The sequence below is a fragment of the Hibiscus syriacus genome, unplaced genomic scaffold, assembly GCF_006381635.1.
Source record: "Hibiscus syriacus cultivar Baekdansim isolate YM2019G1 unplaced genomic scaffold, ASM638163v2 tig00111403_pilon, whole genome shotgun sequence".
Lineage (NCBI taxonomy): Eukaryota > Viridiplantae > Streptophyta > Magnoliopsida > Malvales > Malvaceae > Hibiscus > Hibiscus syriacus.
The window spans coordinates 1173955-1184389 of record NW_024063083.1 but is presented as its reverse complement, the minus strand read 5'-3'; the positions used below and the strand labels follow the sequence as shown (position 1 = coordinate 1184389).

The window sequence follows — 10435 nt, the reverse complement described above, 5'->3', positions numbered from 1 at the left end:
TCATAGATTGTAAAGATTCTGAATACCCTTCAGATTTCGTAGAGCTTGCGAAAATTGTCTGAATAAGATGATCCTGATAAATCATATTCTGAATAACTGATGATTCCGTCAGTTATTGAACTCTTCCGATAGTGATTCTAAATTCTGACATTCTATCGGTATAATGAAAATCCGTGTGTCTCTGCCTGTTAAGATTATCATGTACCTCTGAATATATCCATAAACTCTGGTGTGTTCCCTAATCACATAAATATTTATATGATTTCCGACTTGAATTTTGTTCTGATACATTACCTTAATTATGTTCTGATTTCTGATATGGATTCTGTTATGATATCTGATCTAAATTCTGTTTTGATTTATGATATCTCCATTTACTGACGGAGAAATGTTTTATATGGGGGGTTTATTGTGGATGAAGTATATCTGCAGGCTTCTCGGCTGTGTGCTCAGGGCCTCACTAGTTGTGCGGGGTGTATGGTTCCGGGGAACCTACACAAACAGATTGTGAAAGGATGGGGGTGTATATATATATATATATATATATATATATATATATATATATATATATATTATATATATATATATATTTATATATATATATATATTATATATATATATATATATATGTTTTAAAAAGATCTGTATCGTTTACTGGTTTTATGGGAACACACTAGATAACATATTCTGATCTCCTGAACCTAGACATCCGAAATATTTCCCTAAACTAAACGCTTGTTATCCGTTACTACATGAAATATCCGTATGATCTCTGCCCAACATAAAGATCTGTAGATATCTGAACTGATAAGTAAATATATGTTTATTTGTATCTGCACGTTCTTCAGCATCATCTGGTAGTTTTGTATTACTGAGCTTTTCGAAGCTCACTCTATTACTCAACATCGCAGGTTAAAAGAATTGTACCAGTGCAGCTATCGACTTCATCAAGAGAGTTTTTCCGGCGTTGCTTGCAGAGTATGGTAAATGTGATTAGGGGGCATGTAATTGTATTGTTTTATATACGAGTCTGAAAATCTGTTTTATTTCTGCATACTGATAAATCATTTTATAAGTTACATGTTTTAATAAAAGTTTTAAAATTTCCACTATTTTTACAGTGGGTCGCTTCGGTGGCCCTAATGTGACACTCCAGATCGGATCGGGTTACCCGCATCGGTATGAGGGGGTTACATTATCATTTTAAGTATATCGATAGTTAGAGGTGGAACTAGAAAAATTGTTTTGGGTGTCAAAATTTATGAAAATTTATATTGGGGTTTCAAATTTAAAAATTGTATAAAGAATTTTTTAAGTGGATGTAAATTTATATTTAAAAATGCTAATATTATTTTAAAATATCTTTATTTTATTTTTTTAAAATTTTTATATTAAATTTATATATGAAAAAATCTTTAAAAATTTTGAGGTGTCATTTGACACTCTTTGTTCTATGATGGCTCTGTCAGTATCAATCGTAACGGACGTTAAAAAAGTTTAAATGGCACAACACATACCTGTAAACTCAGCTACTCAAACCCAAAATCTTAGAAAGAACAATACTTCCTTTAATCATTAAGGTTGTTTAATATATTTTTTTTATACTAATACTTTTCTTAAATGTCATTGAATATTCTATATTTTTATATCTAAGTTGATGGTTTTGGTATATGAATATATCACAGCCGCCCATTGTTTTTTTCAAAACAAGCTTCCATATCTAACAGTTGTTTATTTGAAGACACTAACTTCTTTCAACAAAAAAGGAAAAAGAAAAAGGAAACTATCCCAATTAGGGTCGTTTGGTTGGGGATGTGAGATTCCCATGGGAATGGAATCCACATTCTCCCGTTTGGTTAGTCGGGAATCTCATTCCCGGTAATGTAAGATTACCAATAGTAAATTTTTTGGGGTATATTACTGAGAATATCATTATCCCCATTTCCTTAGGTATTGTTGGATTACCGGCGTTTTGGACTAAAATGCCCTTAATTTTTTTTCTTCAAAAATATCATTCTTCTGTCATTGAATAATAAAAATTCTACGAAGGTTAAATTACAAATTTATCCTTAAACTATTTTAGATTTACAAAAAAAGTCTATAATTAAAATTTTATATGAAGTTCAGGGGTTAAAATAAAATTTTACCCTTTCATTAAAACTTTTTATATTTTCAATTTTGTAAAAAAAATTATATAAATTATATAAATTTAATTTTTTAAAAGAAAATATATAAATATTTTACAATTTGTTAAAAAAATATATATAATAAGGACAATTTGGTCAAATATACATTCCAATAATCTTTTTTTTCTTTAACCAAACATGGTAATCTTACATTCCTGCTAAACCAACCAAACACAAAATATAACATTCTCAGTAATCATATTTTGTGGTAATCTTATATTCCCACTGGTAATCTTATATTCCGTGAATCAAACGCAGCCTTAAGATTATGAAAACTTTAGTAACCAATTTAACCTCAGTGGATGCTTAGAGTCATAGGGTCGACCCTTAACTGGCGCATTCTCAAGTTTATTTAAAGTAAATTATATCAATGATCATTAAAGTTAGTATTTTTTTTCTTTTGAAATTTTAAAATAAGTAATTGATTAATCTTATTATTGATTTGTAACAAATTAATTATTACATTGTCATTCCTATTCAATTAATGATGTGATATCGTTAATAAAAAATTAATATTCAATTTTCCTCCTAAATTTCTGTTAAAACATTAAATAAGTTATTGAAGAATTATTTTATATTTAATTTATCCATAAACTTTTTAACCAAATACTACACCTCTTCCACTATATTCGAACCATCATCCTTACGGAATGAAAACCACGCTTAACTGTTCATTCTTAACGTTACAGGGACACCGGACATGCATTATTGTTAATTAATTTCATGTTCAACCACCAAATTAAGATTTGCAAGTTATCCAAGCAAATGCAGTAATCAAACTGCTTTCCCCTAGGCCTGTACTTACGAGTAAGTGAGCAATTATCTCTGCCCAGTGATGGTGTCTACTTCACCCATCCATTGCAACAACAACCAGACTCAATAATTTTCTGTGAAATGAACTTAAAACTAATGCAAAAAAAGTAGCCAAAACAAGCTACCATTGGGCATGTAATCGTAGACCAAGAGCTTCTTCTCCATGACAAAATAGTAGGCTTTCAATCTAACCAAATGGGGATGCCTTAACATTCCCACAACTTCCATTTTTTGCTCAAATTCTCTCATCCCACCCACGTTTGCGTCTTTCAATCTCTTCACGGCCACCACATTTCCATCGTCCAGCACTGCTTTGTACGTCGTCCCCAACCCACCTTTCCCTAACATTTCAGCCAAAGCTCTCAACAAATCCTCTAGCTCAAACCTCCGACAATGTTAGGGTTTCGAGTTTTGTTGGAGTTTCGAATCGCCGACAATGAGCTTGGACATTAACGACCACGCTAATTGATGTTTTAACAGATGGGGTCTATGAAGCTATAATAGTTGAGATTCGATCTAACAATAACCTATTTGATGTTTTAGCATAGGTTTAGAGTTAAAACTAAATATTAATCATTTTATTAACGATATCACATCATCAATTTAATGGAGATGACGGTAGAGTAACCAATTTGTTATAAATTAATAACATCAGTGACTAATTTGTTACAAATAACGTTAATGACCAATTTATTACTTTAAAACTTCAATAGGGAAAACGAAAATTTACTTAATGATTAGTGACAATTGATAGTTTACCCTTCATTTTATTTTGTAAAATAAAATAAAAACTAAAATTGTCAAGGCATTGTCCATTAGGGATGAGCGTTCGACGAGTTGAGTCGAGTCAAAAAATTTCGAGTAATTTGAGTTGACGAGTCTTATTTTTTAATTTGAAGTTGTCTTGAAATTTTTTCGAGTCAAATTAATTTTTTTTAGTTTTTGTTTAATTATTATAAATATGTATAATATTATGACATTATTTGATTTCAATTTAAATGACTTTTCATAATCATATACATATACATATATTTCTTTCATATTTTTTCATATATATATATATATATATATATATATATAAAGTCGAGAGGCTAGACTCAAATTTAAAAATCAATACATTAATTATTAAAAAATTTAAATTATTCGAGTTAAATTTTACAACTCAAAACTAATTCAAGTTAAGTATTTTTAATCAAATTAAATATAAAATTAATCAAATCAAATATAAAATTAATCAAATCAAATCGAATTTTATTAACCATATCACAATCGGATAGATCGATCCCGTCCTTCCCTTTTTCAAGCTTTTGGAAGTATTCTATGGTTATAAATAACCTTTATTTTATATACGAAAAAGTATTTTATTAGCCGACAATGTTATCCATTTTTAGATGAGGCTAGTAAATGACAAGAGTCGTTTACTTTAGGGAGATAAAGACGTAATAAAAATACCCCTCTTTAGTCTTTAACTCTTTTTCAAATAAATCACAATTCAATAACATATTTAAAAATATGGCTTAAATATACAAAAAGTACCCAATTTATGTCCGCTTTTCTAATTTAGTACCAAACATTTATTTCGTTTCAGTTTGATGTCTAACGTTTCATTCCATTACTCAAAATGAGTCAACTGTTAGTTTTCTCCTTTAAGTGACACGTGTCATAATCTTGTAATTTTGAAATTCATCTTTTTAAAAAATTAAAAAAATTATAATATTTATATAAAAAAACCCTTATTTCTTTTAAATTACAAAAAGCCTCAAAATCCTAACATTAACCCGCCGCCGCCACCCTTTCCGATCACAACTACCGCCGCCGACGTAGTCCTTATCATCATCCTAATTATAAGTCGACGCAGTTGTCGTCCATTGGCCTTCGAAATCGCTTGGGATTGCGATTTTCATCCTATGGTTCGCGAGGTATAAAATGTCGATTCGCCGTCGATCGACTGTTGGTCAGTGACGATTTCATAGGGGTTTTGGTTGCCGGGGGAAGGTGAGGTCAGGTGGAGCTTCGTCAATGGAAAAGGGTGGCGGTCGGCGTGGGTTTAGGGGTTGAAATGAAGGTTTTCAAAATTCTAGGTTATTTCAAATAACAATGATCCAAGTATTTCTTTTTTACACTATTTCAAATAACAAGGATCTGTTAAGAACTTTCTTAATTAGTTGATAGTGTACATTTTAGATGTAATTATTCAAATCTAAATTTTTTTATAGAGAACTATGTTTTCTTTTACCACTATGTGATTTGATGGGTTGATTCAAATTCATGATTTTAAGTATTATATTTCCTACTCATATGATTTCTTTGGAGCATAAGATATGCAGACTTCGGACTTTGTTTAAAGTGATTAAATATACAATGGGAGGTTGCTTGAGTTTTCATTTGAACTTGAATTCTCAAGCATCTAGCTTAGTTAATTGTATGGATGGTGGGTTTGGCACTCCATTAACACCCAATTCCTTCTCCATCACTTCAGCTTCAAAAGTGGAGTGAACTCCATACAACACGTAGAACACTGTTATCAAACACGCCCACACACCAAACCTTTGGAACGACAGCTTCTTCAGTGTTGTCATAAGGAAGACATTCAGGAAAACGGAAACCGCCGCCGGCCAAGGCATGAACGGCACCGACCACTCACCTGTCTGACCTACGCAAGGGACCCTGTACTGGAACAAGGCCGTCATGGTGACCATGAGGCCACCGAATAGAGGCAAACCCCACCATTGTTGTTTTAGTTTCCATGACATGGAGAAGCCTATGGCGGTTAATGTGAGGAGGAAGAGGAAAGAGAGTGTTTTGAAAGGTGGGTTTTGGGTTTTTATCACATATCTTCGGTAGATCGTAGCGTTGGCCACCATGTAGAACACCAACAGTGTGCCGATTGAGATCATGCCCATCACTATTTCCAGGTCTGTGAACAGTGCTATTGATGCCGTGCAAAGCCCTACATCAATTGGACATGGATTAATTCTCTTTGCTTCTTAAATCACACATAATACAAAGTGTGAATTTTATTACTAGTTTTCCTTTCTCACTACGCAACGGATTATATCAATAATATAAATTTTTGTATGGACTGAACACAAATAAAATTTTATGATGGACGAAATAGACAATTAATAAAAAATCGGATTTCAGTGTCCACCCTAAACAACACCTACATCCCCCACTGCTCGTGCCTCCATTTTCTTTTGTCTAATGATAATTAAACTTTGTTCCAAGGTTTTAGATTTCCATTAACTTTGAAGTTAGATGATTTAACTCTTCTCATTGTCCAATTATGATTTCATTTCCGTATATACTTCTTGTTGATCATGAACTGATGATGATATATATAAAGATTCGCACTAAATATAATTTTAAAATACAAATTATAAGTGCCTCTTTTATGCTCAACCAAGGTAGAATAATAAAAAAATATAAATTAATAAAAATTTTGGTGGTTAAATTTTAGGAATCACCTAACTACTCTCACCAAATCCCACACCCACCCTTCCTTTGAAGATAAGAAAAAGGAAAGAAATTCCCATTAGTAGTGTGATTGTGAAGTGTGAGTTGTTGTTGGTGAAGAAAGAGTTAAAAGAAATAGGGAAAATGGAGATAAACATACCCAAAAAGAGTGTGGCATTGAATGGGGTGCCTCTTGATGGATGCACATTAGATAGCCAAAAAGGCACTAGCCTTGCCCTTCCTATAACACACAGGTACCTGGCTTGGCCTAACATGGCAACCAAGAGAGAAGCAACAATCCCCATGCTTGCTCCGGCCCCTACAACATTCCCCGCCCACTTCCACCCAATGTTTTGGAATGCCATCGAATATGATGCCTTTTCACCTATCTAACCACACAATGCCATAAACATCAAGTTTGCTCTTCTAAAGAGGTAATTTGTTTATTGAATTAAGATGATTGACCTGATTGTAAGGAACCATCATACATAGAGCCAAGGCCATGAGACAGTAAAGTGCTGAAACAATGACAACTGACCCCACTATGCCCACCGGAAGGCTTACGGGTGGGTTTTGGATCTCTTCAGCCATGGTTGAAACTGAGTCATAGCCTATGTAGCTGAAGTAAACTATGGCTGCTCCATCAAGCACGCCTTTAATACCATTAGGAGCTATCCCTCCTGGTTTCACCAAATTTTCCACTCTCCCATTGCAGAACCCCACAATTAAGATGAATCCGAATAAAATAACATGGAAGATTGTCATAATAAGGTTCAAGATTGAGCTTTCCTTTGTACTGAAATCCCAAAAAAAGAATATCTATCACTTTCAAAATCCATTGAAAAATACAATCAACTATTGTTTTTCTTTGTCTGCAACTCACCAATATAAAAAAAATAGTGAAAAGAGGATAATAGAACTAAAAGCATCAATGATAACATTAGAAAACTTGTAATGAACATAGATCCAAGGACACTAATAGTTTCCTTTCCAGCAACCAAACCCCAATTATCCAAGCCACTAATATGTGGCAAAATTCCTTAGATAATGTGGTGGAAAAAAATTCGCTCATTGATGGTGTTGGAGAAATTATTTGTTAAGATAAAATATTTGTTACATTGTCATTAGGAAGACACAGACTACATAACGTCTTTGGAAAGACGCTTGAAATATAGATATCTTCCAAGAATTTTGGGCCCACTAGTGGACAAGCAACTAAAATAAATGCTCCACTTAACTCACTCACTATATTGTTAAAGAAATATATGGCTGCAAAACACTTGGCTACCGTAAGATGATTAGTAGAATTAGTAGCAAACAACATAAAAAAGAAAAATTTTGAAGTAGGAAATCAGACCTATGGCATAGAGAGAGAGTAAGAAGAAGAACAAGAGCAACAGCAATGAAATCCAACTTGTTATAGCCTTCAACCAGTCCATGAACTTCCACTCTCCAGGAATTTGGATCACTTACTCCAAAGGCTGAGCATAAATACTCTGTGAAACTTCTTGCCACTGCTGCGTTTGATAATACATACTCCATAAGTATGTTTGCTCCAGCAAAATACCCCACAAATTCTCCTACACCATTTCCAAAACCAAGAATGGTAAATGAATAAGTCTACACAGAAATCATAGTTAACGTAAATAATATACCAAAAGTGACTCTGAGGTAACTGAAGGCACCGCCGGCAACAGGAATCTGGACTGAGAATTCAGTGTAACACAAAGAAGAGAGAAGTGCTGATATTCCAGCAATGATATAAGAAATGAAGACGGAAGGACCGGAGGTTTTGCGGGCAACGGGGCCAGTGGTGACGAAAACACCAACACCAAGCATTCCACCTATGCCGAGAGCTACTAAATCAAACCACCTAAGTTTCCTCTTCATATCAGCACCAGACCTTAGCCTGACTTGGTTAAGCTCTTGGTCTGGGGTCCATGTTGCAAGCATTCTCTTTCTGAGCCTATGAGGGGTTTGGGAAAGAGATTGAAGATAGTTGGAGATGAAAAGTTTGGTGTGTGTGGATTCAACGCTTGCCATGTTTGTGAAGGAACTCAGTGCCTTTGTGGCCTTCAAATGACAAGCTTGAGGTCAGGGTTTAAATATGCATTTAACAGAGAGAGAGAGAGAGAGAGAGAGAGAGAGAGAGAGAGAGAGAGAGAGAGCATAACGATATATTGACTATTTGCTAGATTCCCTTTTTCTTTGTAAAGTATATGATTGATGGAGAAAGAACCAAATTGGCCATCCTTTAGCTTTATTGAAAATACCATCTTGTCCTTGAGTTTATTTTGAATCTACAAATCTACCCCTTTAGTTTTTTTATAGACCCAAGACTAGTGGTGTGCAAAAATATCCGACCCGGTTGACCCGACCTGTCGACCCGGATCTAAAAAAATCGAATAATTTTCTAAAAAATACCAGGCCGATCGGGTACCCGACCCGACACTTTTCGGGTCGGGCCCGAGTCACAAAAATTGATTTTTTCAGGTATCCAATTACCCGAGTATCCGGTTAAGTTTATATATATATATATATATATATATATTTAATTTATAAAATATTATAACCAATCTTCTTCTTGAACTCTATTCCGACAAACATCTAGTTCCAGATTTAAATAAATTAAGGGTTGTTTGTTTGTATCTGGAATCATTCAGTGTTCAGCATTCAGCGCGTTTGTTTGCACTTCTGAATGATTCAGTGCTGACTGATTCATAAAATAGTGTTGAATGATTCAGCACAGAAGTACATTCTGAATCATTCAGAGCCAGTTATCAAACAACATGTCATATTCAGAGCCTCTGAATTATTCAGCATTTGAATCATTCAACGCTTAATCATTCTGAAGTAAACAAACAACCCCTAAATAAAGTTCATTCCTAGCCGATTTGAAAAAGTTAAGTCAAAATAGGATGCATGCTCATGTCTATTGATTCTGGTTATTTGGATTAGCTTTTCCTGCCTTGATTATTATATACTCACTTGATGCTCTGGTAAGATGGCTTTTCCTGGCACTAATAGTGAATTGTTTGTTTTCTGATGATGGTTTTGTTGATATTTGAGAAATGGATCTTCTTTTCTTTGATATGGATTATTAAAATATATACAACCATATCAGCTAATAGGTAATAATCTCTGTCATTGTTACTATCAGACTGAAATTGAATATAAACTTTTAGTTATGAACTTTTATGTTTTTTTATATTATAGATTATTAGATTTTGTATTTTGAACTTTTAAATTTTGTGTTTGAATGTTGTACTATGTAATTCGAAGTTTCGAACATTTAATTTTTGTTTTTTTTTTTAATTTAATAAATTTTTGAAAAAATTCGAATATCCGAGTACCCAACATACGGGTACTCAAAACATCCGAATCGAGACACGGACAGAGAAATCACCAACCCGGATGTTTCAGGTACGGGTGTACAAATTCGGGTACCCAGTAATCGGGTGTTCTGTTATATATTTATGAGCCAACAACAAACTTCATCACTCAATTTTTTATCTTACTCTCGTTTTCATCATTAAACTTTAAATTTTTTAATTTGATCATTAATTTTAAAGATTTTTTTTAAAACATTCTGTCGTTATTTAAATAATAAAGACGCACAAAAATTAATTAATATTAATTTGTAAACTTTTTTGTTGGTTTGTTTTTCTAAAAAAAATCATGGGTTTGAATTGATTGATTGTTAAGAAGATTGAAGTGATAAAAACTATTCATCTATCATTAAAAATGCACTGGTCACCAAAACTAATTAATTATTTTCTATCCATCGTCTCACCAAATATTGTTATGGGAAAAAGCATAATCAACTTAGAAAAATGGAACATTTTATGTCATTTCAAGTTCTTCAAATATGAAAATGATCACATTTTAATAAAAAAAAACTTTTCAAAAATAACATAAAAGAAGAAAAAAAATTCATCTTCAACTTTGGTTGGTATCGACGATTGGAGTTTTCGTTTGAA

The 10435-nt window shown here is 33.0% G+C and overlaps 1 protein-coding gene across 1 annotated transcript; it reads right to left on the bottom strand.

The window, feature by feature from the left end:
* Positions 1-5350: 5350 nt before the first annotated feature.
* On the bottom strand, positions 5351-8556 carry LOC120162609 (cationic amino acid transporter 6, chloroplastic-like). The gene is made up of 5 exons (XM_039172717.1): positions 8111-8556; positions 7813-8035; positions 6921-7251; positions 6616-6844; positions 5351-5949 (listed from the first exon to the last, which is right to left on the bottom strand). Exons 1-5 carry the CDS (start codon positions 8496-8498, stop codon positions 5399-5401), a joined length of 1722 nt encoding a protein of 573 aa, XP_039028648.1. The 5' UTR covers positions 8499-8556; the 3' UTR covers positions 5351-5398.
* Positions 8557-10435: the final 1879 nt, after the last annotated feature.